Below are 20,102 nucleotides of genomic sequence, written 5' to 3'. Positions count from 1 at the left end.
GGAATGTAGAGTAGTCGCAGCCAGAAGCCTCTTGCTGGTGGGAACGCTCAGCTTGGGCCTTGAATGTTGGTGGGAGCTCGGTAGGCCTTTAGAGCTAGGCCCGACACGTGTCCAAAATGGCCGCCGGCTGAAGATTGTTGCTCTTCTCCTCAAGCGGCCGTTAAAATGGCGCGCGAGCCTGCCGCTTGCCTCCCCAGCAGTTTGTAAGGCTTGCCGCTTTAAATTCAGGGATCGCGACTCGTGGACGGTCTCCGCCGGTCTTCACGCCCGGCAAAAGCCGCTGGCGCTCCGGTCTCGTTTGTGTGCCGCCGCCGAGGGCACCGCCGACCCGGTAGAGGCGGCGCGGTCGCGTTTAGTGGCTGCCGGTCTTCACGCGCGGCAAAAGGCCGCCGGTGCTGCGGCTTCAAGGCAAGCAAATCGTCTTGGGGGAGGATTTGTGAGCTGTAAGCCCCCCGGCACGCCCGAGACACCAGGAATCAGTCGGGGGGGGGGCGAAAGGCCCGCAGGGAGTAGGATGGAAAGAGCTTCGCTCCGCGCTGCTTTCCCTGCCTATTTAGGACCGCGATGGTTTGTCCTATTGGGCACAGCTCTATTTTATTCTAGCAATTTTGCTTTGATTTAAAGTATCCAATTGATCCAATTAATTTTTTGAATTTAGTACTCACAATCACTCTGGGAACCAATTTTAAGTCTTTGGACCTTCTTGACTGAGAGGAAACTGGGAGCCAACGGGAGAAGCCGAAGGCTAAGAAGTTTTCTCTCAGTCAAATGGACCAATCAGGCTGTAATAACCCTTCAGTGACCCCTCCCTCCACTCTACTGGAAAAACGGGCAACAGCAGACACATTGAGTGAAAGAAGCCTCTTTTCTTCTTTCCTTGCTGCTTGTCTTTCCCCCTGCTGGCAGCTCTCTCATTTCCCTTTGGATTCCAGCGATCAGGCAGGATCCTTTTTAGTAGCAGGGGGAGGGGGGATCAGAGCAGCCAGCCCGAGTGAAAGAAGCCTCTTTCCTTGCTGCTTGTCTTTCCCCCGTTCCAGCAGCTCTCTCCTCATTTCTGGTTTGCATTGGGCTGTTTTTCGCCCTTTGGAGGCTTCAGGGAATCCTCTGGAGATTAAAAAAAACTATCGAAAATCAACTGGCCAGCGGGCGCATGCGCACTGGAGCTGACAGGGCAATGCCTTTTGTGCCCTCAGAAATGGCTCCGCGTGCCACTTGTGGCACGTGTGCCATAGGTTCGCCATCACGGGTCTAGGAGAATGAGATTCCTGCAAGGAGATCAAGTCTTCCTCCTCCTCCCCTTTGGGGCTTCCCCCAACGGGAGGAACTGGTCCTACTTGGGAAGGAATGGGTAGGCTCCTACGCTGGAAGGCTGCCTCCACTCCTTGGACAATGGCTTCCAAGATGTAATCTCGGAGCTCCTGGGTCAAATCCGACCTTTGGGTCTCCGTGGCACAGAGTCCTGCTGCTGTTGGGGAAAAAGATGCTGAGGGCCCAGGGTCCTGTGGTAAATCTGCAAACTCCTCCCCTGGCCCTGCTAGATCTCCAAATTAAGAGCTTACATGACCAGTTTCTGTGGAGTCTGCTTGTGACATTCTGACTGACTCACAATCCTGACTGGCTTTTGAAGCTTTGAACAAGGTTTTATGTATTCTTGTTAAAAGCAAAATCACTCAGTCAAGCTCCCTTTTTCAGAGACTCTTTGGATTGGCATTCCTTGTCTCTTCAACATTGAGCAAACTGCTAATCTCCATAGCAACTCTGTATGAAAGTGTCTAATTGAAACCTGAAGCAGGACTCAAGTTAAGCATCAACTGGCATCATTTAAAGTTGTTATACAGAAAAAAAATTACAAGGAAGTTCTATCTGCATGGCTGATACCAATAAACAAGAATTTTTGAAAAAGGAACAGGAACTGATATCCAAAAGTTATTTTATGAAATTAACAAACCCCATTCAGAAAAATAAATATACTAATATAGAAGGTCTTAGTACTTTTCAAGAAGTTTTCAGTATTCTGTAACTGTAAAAGCGGAAACTTATGCAAACTGTTAGTATAAAACTACATTATGGTAAAATCCATTTAGGATTTGGTCAAAACTATGGCAAAAACCTGAGTATCTCTGTAAAATACAAAGCAACATATCCTTGATCATTGTAATCATCACAAAGGCTTTTGTGTCCTTCAAGAGATAACTGATTTAAGTAATTTACAAAGTAAACCCCTAGCCAGCAACAGAGCTTTCCTAGCTGACATTAAGCAGATGCGGTGGAAGTACATAGAAAATATTTTCTTCCCTATCAGCATTACCAAGGAGTAGGCCCTTTTAAGGCAATATATAAGTCACTGCTCTCTAAACTATGCAGTATACAGTAAGCTGATACTACATAATAAATCTGAGAAATTTTAAATAGACATCTTTGGAGGAGGGAAGGATATGAAAATATATCAAATTTATTCTACTTTATTTCCGTTACCTGCAAATTGTCCATCTACTTGAATGCACTAAAGAGTATATATCATGCACCAACACTTTATGAAATAAATTAACATTACAATGATCCTGTATTCAGATAAAACAAAATTTAATGAAAATAGAATGAGGACAGATTTGCTTCTCCACATAGGATTTCAACTTTTTAAAGACTGGGCACCAAATATATCAGAATGTAATTGGATTAAGTTGCAATCCTGTGTTTAGACGAGAAATAATTATAGCTAAAGATATACCTCCACCAATGTATGATCTTTCAAAGACAAACTGGAGTAGACAAAGAGGCTACTCCCAATTACCTTCCAACAGACTAGACATTTTAGGCAATCTCTTCCTAAAATATTACCATGGCTTCCTGTGTTTTTTCAGAAGATCAGGAAGCCTGGTTGCTACCTCCATCCCCTCAAATGATGCTCATCCTAATATAAACTAATTTAAGGTACACAAACTAGTTCTGCATCTTTATTTATAAAAATTTCAATCCATCTTTGCAATTAGATGCATAGGTAGAAAAGAACCAGATAGATGAAGAATTTATAGAATTTTCTATCATTATTTAATTCAGTCACCAAGACAATTCATTTCAGTTTTAATGTAACAAAATAATCTAATACAGAGTTCCTCAATCTTTCTGGCTTTGTGGACTGGCAAGGTGGGGGAGAGGGAGATGGTTCCGCATGAGCAAATGGTGAATGCTTTCATGTGCTTGCCCACTGCTCACACAAGTGGGGATGCATGTGCATGCGATTGCCAGCTTGCAAACAGCTCAGAGGTTGGGGGGCCCTGATCTAACATGTGGAAATTAATCATTTCAAGTGTTGCCTTGAAACTCAGGCACTCTTGAGCTTGCATGGAGGTGAAGACCTATTCCTTAATTATGGGAGAACAAATACTTTTACCTTTTTGCAAAGTGGGGTGGGTTTTTTTGCATGTATGATTTTTAGTTATTGAAGCAAAAAAAACCCAAACCATTTATTAAGAGGGATCAAGTCTTTATACAGAGAGTAAACAAATGGCCAAATATTTTCCAGAGAACTAAAGGAGCTTATTGATTTGGATGAAACAATGTTTGCTTAGAGAACACACAGTATATCACAGAAGTACACCCCCTCACATTTTGTAAATATTTAAGTATATCTTTTCATGTGACAAAATTGAAGAAATAACATTTGGTTATAATGTAATGAGTATATTGCTTCTATAACAGTGTGAATGTGCCATCCCCTCAAAATAACGCAAAACACAGCCATTAGTATCTAAACTGCTGGCAACAAAAGTGAGTATATCCCCAAGGCATAATGTCCAAATGGGGCCCAAAGTGTCAATATTTTGTATGGCCACCATTATTTTCCAGCACTACCTTAACCCTCTTGGGCATAGAGTTCACGAGAGCTTCACAGGTTGCTTCACTGGAGTCCTCTTTTACTCCTCCATAACAATGTCACGGAGCTGGTGGGTGTTAGAGACCTTGTGCACCTCCACCTTCCGTTTCAGGATGCCCCACAGATGCTCAATAGGGTTTATGTCTGGAGACATGCTTGGTCAGTCCATCATCTTTACCCTGAGCTTCTTTAGCAACGCAATACTGGGAGGTGTGTTTGGGGTCCTTATCATGTTGGAATACTGCCCTGCGGCCCAGTCTCCAAAGGGAGGGGATCATGTTCTGCTTCAGTATGTCACAGTACATGTTACATTCATGGTTACCTCAATGAACTGTAGCACCCCAGTGCCAGCAGCTTGTCTTTGTACTTCTCACCTGGTTGCCGCCACACACATTTGACACCATCTGAACCAAATAAGTTTATCTTGGTCTCATTGGACCACAGGACATGGTTCCAGAAATACATGTCCTAAGTCTGCTGCCTGGAGCAAACTATTTGCGGGCTTTCTTGTGGGATGACAGACCTGCAAGACCAATTTGATGCAGTGTGTGGTGTGTGGTCTAAGCGCTGACACCCTCCCATCCCTTCAACCTCTGCAGCAATGCAGAGCCCAAAGCCAACATCTGGATATGACGCTGAACATGGGCACTCAACTTCTTTGGTCGACCATTTGGACATTATCACTTAGGAGTGTACTCCATTTTGTTGCCAGCAGTTTAGACATTAATGGCTTTGTGTTGTGTTATTTTGAGGGGGCAGCACATTTACACTGTTATACAAGATGCATACTCACTACTTTACACTGTAGCCAAGTGTGATTTCTTCAGTGTTGTCATATGAAAATATATACTTAATTTACAAAATGTGAGACGGTGTATTTCTGTGATATACTGTATTTCTAATTTTATAGAGTTCACCTTTGAAGTCATTGGAAGACCTGTGAGGAACAACAAACCGTTAAAAAATTCCAAATGTACATTATGCTTTAATTTATTGGTTACTTATAGAATAAATCTTTGAAACAAGACTAGATCCCAACACCTGAGATGACTTGCTAGCCTCTAACTCTGCATAAAGTCAAAGTGTGTGTATTCCTATGTGAGATTCGACTCTGAATATAATTGGAAATCTACATGTCGTGGCTGACAAGCCTATACCTTTTTTTTCATTGCAATCTCACCCATGTGTCTTTTGTACTCAGAAATAAATCTTTTGATCTATAGGAAAAATGGGAATAATTTATGCAGTGAATAAATTTTCTGTGAAATCCGCTCACCTAGCATGCAATCATATATAGTTGCTTCTTTGATTGAAACTAGGAGGATGAAGAACTTATGGCTTGAACTGAGCTTCTGAAGCTTTTGTAGTTTCATCAATTTCAAACTCAGGCAAAAGGATAAGCTATGTTCTCATGTGTTAACAGAGGAAAGAAACAAATGGTTGAAAGCTGTTTGAAACAGTTGCTTTAAAATTCATCTGCTTTTTGATAGAATCTCTTGATTCACCAATTGAACATACAGGATGAACAGGCTTCTCCTGCCACATTTCATAACTCTTGATGATTCATGACAAAGTGCAACAATAAAATGTCCACAGTAACCTGGAATTAAAATTAAGTTAAATTAAAGTCACAAAGCATATATTATACTATATGTCACAGATCATCCCCAATCCCTCCAGAATAACTTGGTTTTAACAAGTTTCTGAAAGCTATTATAAATGGTGCCACTCTTTGGGGTGGATTGTATTCTTGAGGATTGAGGTCATCATGGAAAAACAGTGAGCCTCAGCTATCCTGAAAGTGGGGCACTATTAAGAGGTTCTTCCATATCTCATGGGTCAACTTTAATTTGAAGATGCAGTCCTGAGGCACCCATCCATATACAAACATATATATGGACAATTTGGATTAAACTTCATAACACATTTTTAAAATGCTGTCTATTACCCTCAACTTCTATTTTTAATCTGTATAAGAAAGCATCAGCCATCTTAAATGTGCCCAGAGCAATGTGCAATGTAAATCACATGATATGACAAAAACTGCAGAAGTCGTAACAGCATCGCAAAGTATTATTAAAATTATAGCTCACCTTTGTGCCTTGAAAAATAATATATATCAACTGGACTGCAAACAATTAAAAATATTAAAAGCTAGCAAAACTGGGACTGACTGAACACCACTACAAGAGCACCTGGACTGTTCCCACTCAAAATCATACCAGTAGTACAGACTTACTTAAAAGAAAAATTCCTGCAGGCTTGGGGTGTTACAAAAGCTCTCAATTCAACATGTGTAAGATTTTTTTAATAAATTCAACTGGCATAAGTTTTGGATAATCATGGAAAACAAAACTGACCAGAGTGGGGAACGTTTAATTGTTGTCAACTGAAATTTTTGATATATTTTTTTCTGTGTGTATATGTGAGAAGAAAATAAAATTGGGGCCCTGCTATAGTTGGGCACAACTTTATCCCTGTATTCCAGCCAATTGTAACACTGTCTTGAAATCTTGTAATTTGACCAAGAAGCAAAAAATTAACCCTATTAAGAGTACTCAAAAGAAATACCTTTTTTTCAGAACTCTGATGAAACCCATGATGCATTTTACACTAGGCATTGAAATGACTTTGAAACATACACAGCTTAGTACTAAAAATAAAATAAAAATTTAAAGCTATAGCAGCTTTCTTTCTGAGAATTTGCGACTGACATTTGCAATTAAGGCAATCACTACAAAGCTGTAATTTAAAGCCATCAAAGCTAATAACAGATTTGGTAACCAGACAAATACTACTACCATGTCATTACAATCAGAATAAGCAGTCTTTGTTTATTTATGAATATCTAAATAATAGAACAATATTTTTTGCTTATCTGTCTCCCTGTCAAACAATTCAATTGGATTCCACATGTACCATTTCTTTCTCCCAGCTGAGAAGTAAGGAGGAATAATTCCTGTATCTCTATAGGGGTTTGATAGACTGCATGCAAAATAGCAGGGAGATGTTTTTGTTAAATTGTCAGCATTAAGGCACCAATGTATTTCTGTGCATTAAACAAAATGCTAGGTTAAACTATTGAGTTGCAGAGAAAAGGGTTAAAAATTATGTGTGTTCCTTTAAAAGCTGTATGTCTTTGTGATGAATACAGACTCTGTGGGCATCTTGTGTACATTTTTTGCATCCTGGTTTGGAATTTGAGAGGTTTGTGTTAATTCTCAGCCATTTACTTTTCACTGTTTGAAGTGAAGGAGCAGGAGGAGAAAGACAGAGGGCACTGCCTATACCAGTGATGGCGAACCTATGGCATGTGTGCGCCCTCTGTGACACGCAGCGCCCTCTGTGGGCATGCAAACCGTCACCCCAGCTCCACTGTACATGCATGCGCCTCCCGCTGGCCAATGGGTCTCTGCTGTGCATGTGCGGGGCGCATGCGGAGGACGCGTGCGCATGTGTGAGGGGTGGGATGTATGTGGGGGTGCAGGGGTGGGGTGCAGGGGGATGACACACATGCAGGGGCCAGTGCATGCATGTGCGGGGGCTACATGCACATTGCCCTTTATGGGGTTCAGATGCATGCATTCTTTGGGAACTCGGTTTGGAAAACGTTAGCCATCACTGTTACATGAGTTGTAATTTGAAAGTTGAACTATTAGCCATCAATATAGTAAACTATTTTCAGTTAGAAATTTTTAAAAAATAATTGGAAAATAAAGTTACATTTTAACTACCAATGAGAAACTTGATTCTTCAACTGCTGTAGTTCATGATGGATCCATTCAGGATTGACTTTAAATCAATCTATCCAAAACCTCTAACAACAGCACCTCTATCCAGCAATGCTGTCTGGAGGTTTGCAGATTATTTATCAGCTAATATATTTGAAAATAGAGTGTGTTTGGTGTAAGTGATTAAGGAGCTGGCTAGAATAACACAGACTATGAGTTAGTCCCCACCTCATACATGAAAGCTAACTTGGTGATTTAGGGCAGTCACTCTATCACCCCAACCCATCTCATAGGGTTGCTGCTGTGTGCTGTGGGAACATAGGAAGAAGGGATATTATGCATGTTTGCCACCATGAGTTACTTAAAAAATCTAATTAAAAATAAGAAATAATGGCATTCTAGATATTGTGCAGCCAAATATGTAGTTCATAACTTTATTTTTCATCCTGAGGCAACCTACTATGAAAAATGGTTAGGAAACAATGGACACAGACCAGGAAGGTGTATATGATTTCTGAAACAAACTTTTCCCATGTCATTTACTTCATATCTAATCTATCATGTTATTCTATTGTACCTTATTTGTACAGTAAATTTTAATGTGAACAATTAGCTTTCATACCAATTTCACAACCAATTTGGTTGTATTAAAGTACAATGATAATAAAGATTATACTTATAGTTAGATAACTAGAATAGGCCTATAAGAATTGGGCTTATTTGAAATTCCTAAATATAATTCAACTATGTTATATTCTATGCTCATAATACTTTAGAACAGAGTCCACAGCCATTTATCAAAGATTCAGGTCTCAGATCATGCCAATTTTTTAAACTTCTAAAAATACAACAGGTATAAACCTGTTTTTGTTTTCTATTCTTTCAAGGTTCATATTACTATGTTCACTAATACGTCCCATGTGCAAGAGGTTTTGCAGAAGGAAGGCTGTACAAAATGAGTGCATGTTTTCTTCAAACTATTTTCTGAACTGCAAGTGTAGAATGGAAGGCTATTTTTAAAAATCTCATATTTGGTATTATAAAAAAACTATAAATTTCCAGCAAAATTTGAAACACACAAATTAAAGAATTGATTTAAATTTTGTTTTCTAAAATAAAACTAAAAATGTTATTGTTGGTGACATTGTAAATATAATACAATATTAAATTACTATGTTATCTGCAAGCATAAAACATGTTGTTCAATAATACGAATATATTTTCATGTCAGTGCATGACACAACAGGCAGTCTTGCATGATTAAGAATTTGTACACCAATTAGTTTAATCATTATTTCAGTTATTTACAATGCCTTGGTTTAACTTACTTTGTATATGCTACTAGGTTTATACAGAAGTTAAGGGCATGTTGTTTTAAGAACTCTCTTCTTGGTTCATAAGCCTTCAGTTTTGCATTAAGTTTTGGAGCTGTACATACTTTGAAAATAATTCAGAAGAGTTTTCGCTGTCTTACAAGTAACATATCTCTTTGATATTCAGTAAAGCATGCCACTTTTTAAAAAATGCTTATGAAACCAAAAAAGATGTTAAGCTTTAAGGAGTCCATTTACATTGCATCCACAACTATTTTTCAGCCTTGTTCAGAAATATGAAAAAAAATCAGAGCTCTGTAATGAATGGCAGAGGAAGGCAGTTATAAGAAATTTAAAGTCTATATAATGTTACTATAGCAAACCTGCTTGTTCCTTGTATTTAAGCGATCTAGACCGATCTAAATGTAAGTGATATGTGAATTTAGCATAATTTAACTTGTTCTGCACCATTTGTCATAACTCTTCTAATTATATATTTGGAATTAAGAGACTGGATGTGGGGTAGACTATTTCTGGATTGAATCTTGTTCCCGAAATTATCAAAACGTCTGTCCCTTTAAGTGCCCACATCACTAAGGATTAGAGATAGGCAATTTTTCTTTCCTAAACTGGAATTGATAGTTTCATTTATTTATTTAAAACACAATACAACCCTAAATAGGAGTGCCTCCGTATATCATCCAGAGTCTGCAGAATGAATTGTTAAGGATATTGTGACATTCCACCATGTTTGTGAATGTACAATAGCCCACTTATTCTGCATTACCTCAAAATTACTACCATATGCTGAAACCCATAATATGAATAAATATGCAGTTTTATTTTAATTTGCTATGTTTTAGTTACAATTTTAAGAAAACTATCTATTTCAATAGCAGCACACTATCTTAATTTGCATAAAAACAAAGCTAACCACACAGAGCATTTGAAATTAATTCTTTTAAGAACCTCAGTTTACCACTGTAGCTTGCATGTAAGACCATTCCAAGGCAAGGTGCAAGATAGAATGTTAAAGAAGTTATAAACTAAATATATTAAAATGAAGCCTCTGTCTCAACACTGTCTTCCACAATCTACCTCGACAGAGGAACCAAACCCTTAAGAACATTGTCCAACATCCCCACTGCAAGAAGGCATCCTAGAAGCATGCTATCAAATGCAACAATGTTAAGGCCTTCTAGTGCAAGTAACACTTATGGGTAAAGAATAAAGGAAAACCAGTTTAGTCTGTTTAGATTATCAGTTTGATCTAATAAGACTTGAAGCTACAATATCATTTCATACTTAACTCTTAACCAGCCTATAACAATATTTAAGCATTCATTCTGAATCAATAATACATTTCTTGGTTAGCAGTTACCAGTAGCACCAATATAATCACTAAGACCATGCAGCATTTCAGATTTAATTTCCAAAAGAAATCTGGGAGTGCAGATTAGTGCCTAACTGCAACCTGTAATTAGGCTGTGCCAAGGAAATAAAACAGGTGTTAAATTCATGCTCCCATATACTCTGAAGCACTTTTTTGAGACTGAATGCAAAGTGCTGTGCAATTCTAACAATTAATGATGTCAAATGATCTCAAACAGGCACACGAGGAAGTGGAAAGCATAATATGGCACTGCAGCATCTCTATGAATTTTAAACAATCCAAATAGCTCCCTAGGTTGTACTATGTCACATACAGCTGTAGACTGAAGCCTAAAGATTTTAATCCTATTTAACTGAGCTCTCACAACTATTACTAGCACCATGTTTCCCAGGAATCAGTTAAGAAAAAAAAGAATGATTACACTATACTAAAAAGTTTGCAACTGAATAGTCCAGAGTGCAAGAAATAACCCAAAAGTAAGATGTTTCATAATACCTACAAGGATTGTAGAATAGTTTGAGGTCAAGATTAGTATTGGTAGTTATTTGATATAGTATTTAGTAAATTAAATAGTATTGATGCTTCAATACTATTAACATTATTCAAATCCATTCTGATTTAATGTCAAATAATTGTTGTGGGTTTTTTTTTGTCATATGCCATATACACTATATTGCCAAAAGTATTCGCTCACCCATCCACATAATCAGACTCAGTTGTGAGCGAATACTTTTGGCAATATATGTATATAGCATGCTCTATCATGCTGTTTCCCCCACAGAATTTTTAAAAAATGACTGTCCTAACTCTATTAAAAGTAAAGCTCACAAGGAAATGTGTATATGTATTGTAAGCTAATTCAAACTATTAAAATCTTACAGACGTATTCTCAAAACAATTGAATGCTACCTAGCAGTTTTTAGGGGAGATGTATCTGAGGAAACAAACATCTTGTGTAACTCAACTGCATCTCAACAGTACCAGGACTGTAATAGCTATTCACAATGTCCAACCTAAGAGAATATAAAGCTACCTTTCTTATGTACAAGAACACATTTCATGACTAGGTATATAGTTGAACCAATAGATAAGGAGGCAAATTCTGTGATAATCTTACACTTCCTGTCTCTGAGATTAATTCATTATTTTAATCTCCAAAATCATTAGTTTCTCCAAAATCATGACACTGTAATTGAGGTCTGAAAGGACTTAAGGAAGTAACCTGGCAGCAAATAACTCTTTATCATATCAAATATTTCAATGAAAACATGTTTCAATGCAAGTTATTTAATAATAGTTGTTTCAGTAATAGTAATATTCATTACTTACACAATTAAAAATATCTGGATCCCAAACCTAGCATTAAATGTAAAATCATAGCTTTCAAGAAAGATCAAATTTAATAATAGTTACATAAATCTTACCTCCCCCTTAACGTCCAATCAATCTATTGATAGACATAGCAAAGGAGAAGCTATTCCAATTACAGTCATAATCATTTTATTATTATATTTCATTTTCATTAAAATCAGCATATTTTGAGCATCAAAACATTGGAAGTATTCATGGGGGGGGAATCAAATCAGCATCACATAGAAATCATGTATTGTTAGTTCATAATTGAAAATTATTAAATGTATCACAATACTTTATATATCAGTTGTTTAGGATAAAAACAGAAAAAAGGATAATAAAAAAGGATAATACAAATATACTATTTATTCTTCCTAAATGCATACGAATAGCTCAATGTGATATGGATTTGACAGTCTTTGTGTTCATCAACTTCAAGTTGTATGTTGTATCCTACAATTAATAACTTGCAATATTAGACATATCTTTAAAGATCACAAAAATTATAGCCAAGTAACCTATGCACTAGGGCTACTGATATAAATCTTAATTACTGACAGAGTACACAAATAGCTTTAATAAACATTCCAAGGAGGAAAAAAATGATTCCATCTGCTTTTTTCTTAGATTGATCAGTTTGACTGGATTGAAACATTATATGAATTCATATACCCAACTACTGTTTCTGTAGCAACAGCACATTCTTTACCCACTATGTCATGTCAAGACTAAACAATATTCTGCAAGAAGCAATTGGTTTTCTTATAAGATTTTTCATTTATATACAAGACATTCTTAGAAAAGTTTCTCTAACTTTGGTGAAATGTAAATAGATTATCTGCCAAAACAATTTAGTGTCTAAGAAATTATATGGAAAGAAGCTGTTAGAAGCTTTTATCTTTGATATTCTGAAAAACAGAACAAGGCCTAGGTTATAAGAGTGATTATGTTGTTGCCTTTGGAATTTTGTGAAGTTTTATTCTTCAAGCCAACAAACAATTATAACTTTTTATAAGAAACAATTCTACAGTTGATAATATTTAGATACAGGTATTTTACCAAATTAAACCTTCTGAAGTTAAAGCTAATTACATAATGTACTATTGTTACCCTATTGTCACCACTCCCACTATTTTCCCCTTATTCATTTTCCTACTGCAAATGAGCATTTATATTTTTTCATGGTTTCTCAATATATGCATGTTTTCAGTCATTTTTTTGAATACTGCAAAAATTATTGCTACATTTATTTTAAAAATATGACCCACAATGATAATTTAAGTGATTTTTCAAGTTCAAAATGTAGGTTTTTAAAAATTATATTTACTCAAAAGTAAACTTTATTTACTATATCTTTTAACTTTCTAAACCATATTATTTGTTTTTGACTTGGGAATGTGTTAAATTCATGTTAAAATCCCAGTTTAGTATAATATTTGAAATGAATTATTGTGGCTCTCCATCACTACTTAAAACTTAGAATAGCAGTGCAAGATGTTTTCCTTTGTATTTATACAACTCCATTTTACAGCAACACAATCAACATGGAAAGAGAAATTCTAGAAAGCAAATAGGAAAACCAGAGAAAATAGAGACCATTCTAGCAACTCACTTAAAAAGTACTCTCTATAGAACTTTTCAATTTTCATTACTGCAAAAATAAAAAATAAAATAAAACAGCAAAGATGTAATCAAATTTGTTTTCTTGGAAGAGATCTGGGACATGTAGACCAAGTTTACTGAATATGTATTAAAGTCTTATTCACTCCCTGCAACTTTATCATCACTAACTTTATAATAAAGCTAATATGTACATATTGCATTGTTTCTGCAAATGTATGGGTTTCCATGAGTTTTAAAAACTAATAAGCTATATTATATAATAAACTCATTATCTTTAAGTATATCTCTCTGATAATTGTTTTTGCTATCTTTTAAAAACAATTCAAAATTCCTAATTGACTTGTCCTGCCTCTTTGTCAAAAAAAAATAAGAGTAGATCTTGTGTGAAATTAATAAAATATAAATATAAACAAAGTACATAGGAAAACTTCAAATCTTATTGTCAAAAAGCAACTGAAGAATTTAAATATAGTACTGTATCCTAACAGATATCTTACCCAAAAGCTAAAATGGTTACAAGTTTACTAGTATCAGAAAGTTGCAAGTTTACTACCATCACAGTTATTAATATCACTTATTTAAAATCCACTATAACTTTGTCACAATTACCCAAAACCAAGATTAGCCATTTTTTTTAAGCAAACTTCAGCCTGTTCAATCGCTTAGTGATCGCCATTTCACAGTAGTCAGCCCACACAGAACAGATCAATAAGATTACAGACACAAGACTAGACTGCATCCATTTAATAACCACAAGAGAAGTGTACCATTCAGCAGAATCTTACACAGGGATCTCACCAGCAGATATGTAATAAGAAATCATAACTATGTATATCAGTTCATTAATAATTTTCTATTAAACTCAGAACTGTTCTGGAAATAAAATAAAAACAGATCATATAGTACATTCTAAATAATGAAGAGACAACCCAGGTGATTACATCCTTGAATAGCTTTGTCCAGAAAACAGTAAGTCTAACAACTAGTTGCTATCCAGGAAAGTACTTCCCTGAAACTACAAACTTATTTAAAATGCAGATTTTCTGCTGCACAATTCAGGGTTCATTTCTATATTAACTCCCCAATATTAAGAGGCAATAATTACTTTGTTGAAAGCAGTCTGAAAAATGTAAATCTGCATTTGAATCTAGTTATATTATTGTTATATTATGAATTAATAGTGAAAAAAGCATATACTTGCCTGAAGAACAAGATATAAGAAAAACAGCAAACACCAGCTTTGTAGCAGCTCCCATTTTCAAAATTGTTAGTATCAATAGGGAAAAATACTATATCCAGCTTCTGAGATCTTACAAACACGAAAATCCGTCTCCCACTTCCTCAAAGTGATAATAATGTATTTGGAAAATCCATAAAAATGAAATCCAGCTTCTGTAATATAGTCTCTCTAGTTCTTATTCAATAGACCCTCCAGTACATTTGGAAACACATAATTTGGCTTCTGTTCTAATAATGGCAAAAAATCCAATTCATAAGAGGATGTTAACCATCCAGGTTAAAAGATGAACATCAACAGTGAAGTAGCTGAATGTTAAAACTAGTAATTGTCGTGAAGCACAATATATTTTCTTCAGTGTCAAATCGTATTTCCCATGTGTCCCGGAAACAGGCAAGGCGCACAAATATTAGTAAACAATACTCTTGTCTTCACACTTTTACACGATGTAGTATCTGAATGAGAAACAGTTTCGTCTTCGTTTCAAGTGTCAAAATAAATATGCCTTCGATGTAACAACCAATAGGAAACCAATTTGTAAAACACTGGTGTTTCCTATTAATAAATGCTGAGAACAAACAAGAGCAGAAATAAGAGGTAAATCAGTCCTCTGCAAAATCACGCAAGTAAGGAAGGAATGGAGAGTCCTTATCTAGAAACCAGGAAAATGCTTCCTTGTTTATTTCATCCGTTTGTTTTAACGATCTTTTTCTCATTTGCCCGACAGATTTCAGGCTTCTCCCCAACTCTTACAAGAGCTCCCCCATCCAAGTGCCCAGGCTACACTTAAAAACCGCCTTTGTATTTGGTATTTGAAATCGCACGAAAATGAGGGAGGGAGGGAGGAGATGCTCTTTCCAGATGTTAAACGGTGATTTCCCCCCTTCCCTGGTTCTTAAAAAAATCTATTAAAAAAGACTCGAGGGGCTTCCTGAAGCAGTTAAGCATAAAAACGTCTCAATTAAAAGTAGGTGAAGCGATACTCTTAAGAAGCCCGGAGATCAAATAAGGGTATATATCGGCCTTTTAGGAGCGACCAAGCTGGCGGGTTTAATAAGATCTTTTCTCCTCGAGCAACAAAACCCTCTTCGAGCTCGTCGAGGCGTCTGTCGGCGGGCTCGCCCTCCGTTCTCAACCTCCACCGCCTCACCGTTTACCACCAAGGTTTATCCCCCTCCCCACCACCACCGGTTTTGGAGGCAGGCGGGTTTTTTTTTCTTCGTCCGCGGTCCAACTTGGTTTTTGTTTGCTTCTCCTCCCTTTTTCCTTCTTCTCCTCTTCCTCCTCCTCCCTTTTCTTCACGCCCGCAGCGAGTGGATGAGAATGGGGCGGGTAAGGGCACGGAGCCCGGTCAATCCTCGCTCGCCTTTTCCCTCTCCCCTCGTTGTGCCTCCTATGCAGCGTAGACCAGACCAGCCCGTGCAGCGAGAACAACGGAGGGAGGGAAGGCAGGCGATGGAGGAGCCCCTCGCCTTTCTTCTCCTCCTCCTCCTAACTCTTCCTCCCAGACTGCGAAAAGCCCGAGGCTCCGAGATCCAACCCTTTGGTCTCTTGGCTGGCGGAGGCGTCGGCGAAAAGGCGGCTAAGCCTAACTTTGAGCTCTGCGTAGCGAAGTTGAAGAGCCGACGGCGAGAAAGAGGAAGGGCCCTGCCGAGATTTTCTTCCCTCGAGGAGGCGGAAACCAGAGGCGAACAGAAGGAAAGGGAAATCGCCGCTTTTATCGTCGCGCAGGCCCGGCTCGTAGCGCTGAGTAGCCCTCCGTACCTTGCCGCTCCCCTGTGGTAATTTCATAGCTACCCATTCACTTGCGTGGTGGAGAGAAGCGAGCCAAGATGGCGGCGCTCGAGCGATTGTTTTTGTTTCTTCTCCACCTCCACCTCCCCTTTTTTTTAATCTGCTCCCCCCAACAGCTCCCTCCTAGCGCACGCGCGGACTCGCTCCCTCTCCCTTCCCTCCACTCCAGTCCGCTAATCTTAACCGCTGCCCATTCCACACATGGGGGCGTGCGCGCGTTTGTGGGCGGATAATTTCTCTTGATTGGCAGGCCGCTCTAAGCCATTTGGAACGAGGAGGAGGGGGACCGAAAGGTGGGTGGGGCTTCGCTCCCGCCTTTCCCGTGCCTCGCGGGGTTTAGGGGACGCTATTCTCCCGCCTGTGCGACGTTCCAGGTGTGGAAGGCGCGCGCGGTGGGAAGGTGTGTGTGTTGGTATTGTCGAGCGCGTAGCTGAGCCGTTCGGTTTTCTTCGCAGTGCAAAAAACGTGATTGAAAATCCTTTGGATCTTTCCCGTCACAGCAACAAACCTGCATATTTTAGCCTTAAGAGCAGAGCGGACGCTCTTAAAAGGTGTGTGTGTGTGTATGAATACGCGTGCACTCATAGATACACATGCGCATGAGTGCGTGTCTGTGTACATATGTGTTTATGCACACAGACATGCATGTGATAGATATGCATTTTTAGTCTTGCTGGGGGGAATCTGGTGAAGGGGGGAAAGTACTCCTCGGGCTTCCTTACTCCGTCGTGGGGATTCTCAACCATCCAGATCATGATTGTCTCAAAAGGTGCTTTTCCCCCCAAAAGACAATTGGACTTTCTTGGGTTTTGTTTTTTTAAAACTTGTATAGTTTCTAATCTAAGAAGCTTCTTCCGTTCAACTAAGAAAGTTCCACTTGCCTTTTGAGGAAAGAAAAAAAAAAGCACCTTTGGGATCACTTCCTTAGAAGTACATTGTCTTTGAGTTTCTTTGGGAATTGTGAGGTTTTTTTAATTCTTGCGAAAAGTCCTCCCAATCTCAGGGCTAGTTGTCTTTCCAACCCAGAGATAAGAGAACAGTTGGGTCGTTGGATTCTACTTCATTTGGCTCAAGTTAATTGGAGGGGAAAACATGCTTGTCTGCTAACATTATTTGAACTATGAAATACACGTCTGCATCAAAAACGCTGCCTGCTCACAGGATCCCGATTTGGAGATGGGTGTTTTCGTTTCCAGCAGAGTTTTTTTATTTTGCCGTGGCTGATGGTGTTGGGGATACTCAAGTGTTTTTAAAACCTTGAGATTACAATATGAATGGATAGCAGATGTATCTTTTGGATGTAGCCAGAACTCCAGTTAGGCACTTAAATCTGCTTGCACTTCAATCTGCTTGAAGTGACATAAAATACAAGGTTTCCTGAATTTGAAATGTGAACCCCAAATTATCTTCCTCAATAGCAGGGCAAGTTACTTTAGATTTTATGTCTCTTCAAGTTTGTACTTGTGTTGAAAGTTTATGAGTACTTATTGAACCTTTTGTTTTTGAGACCATTACTTGAAAAATGACGATGGCCTTTTCGATGGCTAAATAATGACAAATGAAAAGCTCATTACTTCTGCTTTTGCTGCAGATGCAATAAATATTCTGGAAATTTTTTGGTTCATATTAGTCACAACAGTGCTTTTGAGAACTGTATTTTATATTAAGCATATGGAAACATTACTTAAACTTTCTAAGTAATATGAGTTAGTCATTAGGTGAATAATGCAAATAATAAAATAAGATGGAATAGCCATTTCATATAATTCCTTTAAACTACTTTGCTTGTGTTAGTGTTGTAGAAAGTTACACCCACTCCTGTCCTAGGTGAATGAAATATTCTAGAAAATATTAAAAAGGCAGAATATTATATTTCCCTGGATGAGAAAAGGAGAAACATGTTTTTAAAGACAAAGAGCAGCTCCCTGCCTCCAGCAGATATTTGGTGCCCATTGAGGACTGGCCCAGCCTATCTACAAAACAAAAGACCTCAGCTCCAGGATGATGGGATTAAGATATGATCCTCCAGGACATAATAGGATTATCAGAAGAGCTCACCACATGGCAAGCCAAGCCCCTTCATTGCATCACCCAGCAAAGTTCAACCAAACTTATCTCAGACAACCTTCCTATGACTCCTGCATACCCCCTGGGAGTCTGACAACCAATAGAATCATTTGTACAGGAACAGGAAGCCCATGGGCAAGGCCCAAGAGAGGGTATAAATATATCTCCTCCATTTGTTCAGCTGCCCAGGACCTTAAACCCATGTGGTCCTGTCCATCAATAAACCATCTTTCCAATCAGCCACCATGTTTCCAATGTCTTTCTCCCCACTTGGAACTGAACTAGATGGATATTTCTTCCAAAAGTGTGAAGTAAGTATCTACACTGAACAGTGGTTGATGTCTGACCTTAAAGATGCAACCACACAAAATACTAATTATTTTCAATTGACTTTTCCTTTTCCTGGCACGTTCATTTTTTATCATACAACACAGTACAGTATTTCAGAGATAATGCATCAGAAAATTAGTTTTAATTCAAAAGGCATTTGACAATCTTTCATGGAAGCTGCAACACAAATATATATTTGACCAAAAAAAAAAGCCAATAACAAGTGGTTCGCACTGCAACAATGAGACTTAATTGTGATTTCCATAAGCATTGTGGGATGGGAGTATATTACAAAATATGCACCATGAAAAGTAAACCGCAATTTATGTATTTGGTCAGACACTGAGGTGCAAATATGTAACAGAAAGATTGTATTGTGCTGTCACCATAACATATATCATCTTGACACTTGCATTTGCTTTGGGTATCTATATACTTATGTATCATTTTAAAACATCCCTTTTCTCCTGTGACAAAATAATGTTCCAAACTGACCTTGTGAAAACAGAATAGAATCTATCGTTAGTGGGTGGTTTTTAAATATATATATATACTGTATAATATGCTTGCCTCCAAAGTATTGACATACGTTGAAAGACTTTTAGAAGCTGTGGATAGTGAGGTATGATGGAGGAGAAGGGTGGCAGCACTAAAGAATATCTCTGGGAGAAAAGTCTGTAAAAAAGAAGGGAAGGATTGAAAATATGTAGGATGATGTTACTTATATTGTATATATTTAGACTTGTCAGGACTGGTTCAAAACAACTTTCAGAACTTTTTAAAATGCAAACATGAAATGCTATACATTTATTGCAGTTAAGGTAATTTAAATATAATGTTTATTCACATTTGCAAACGTCACAAGATTTCAAATATTAGGGATTCGGTCATGGCAGTCCTATTTCTATTCCTATTCTTGGAATACAACCACATTTCCAAAATCTCTCTTTCTCAAAAAAACAACAACCCACCTCTGCTGTTATTTGCAATTGGAATTTTTTAGTGTAGTGTTAAAAGTATTTAGTGAAGAATTGGTTCAGTAATAGAAAAATTTCACCTTTTTTTCCTTGTTATTTTTCCTTCCTTGTTCTGAAGTTGGTCTACCTTTATGTCTCAATTCTGGGTTTTGCTACAAAAATTTGCTTGAAGGCTTTAACTTTATTACACTGTAAATATTGCATCCTGTACCTGATGTACTGAAAATCAAAATGTCAAGCAATTCATAGGCTTTTTTCCCCGCATTTTATCACTATTAAATCTGTCTCTGAAATGTGCTAATATAAAATGGAACTTCTATCTTGTTGAGCTGTTTACAGCCCCTAATCATAAGCCCTAGCATGTCTTAATGACACAATAGTATTTTAATCCACGATCCGTGCTCAGAACA

General features: G+C 37.8%; 1 protein-coding gene across 1 annotated transcript in view; it reads right to left on the bottom strand.

The window, feature by feature from the left end:
* The window catches only part of ACVR2A (activin A receptor type 2A), a 55,512-nt gene extending 39,019 nt beyond the window's left edge, over positions 1 to 16,493 (bottom strand). Inside the window, exon 1 of the mRNA XM_081937987.1 lies at positions 14,489 to 16,493. Within this exon, the coding sequence (XP_081794113.1) occupies positions 14,489 to 14,543 (55 nt within the window). The 5' untranslated portion in view covers positions 14,544 to 16,493. The remainder of the gene's footprint in view (positions 1 to 14,488) is intronic.
* Between the last annotated feature and the right edge of the window lie 3,609 nt (positions 16,494 to 20,102).

This window comes from Natrix helvetica, assembly GCF_964273705.1.
Source record: "Natrix helvetica genome assembly, chromosome: 1".
In the NCBI taxonomy this organism is placed as follows: domain Eukaryota; kingdom Metazoa; phylum Chordata; class Lepidosauria; order Squamata; family Natricidae; genus Natrix; species Natrix helvetica.
The sequence above is the reverse complement of the archived record's forward strand: the minus strand, read 5'-3'. Positions and strand labels throughout refer to the sequence as shown.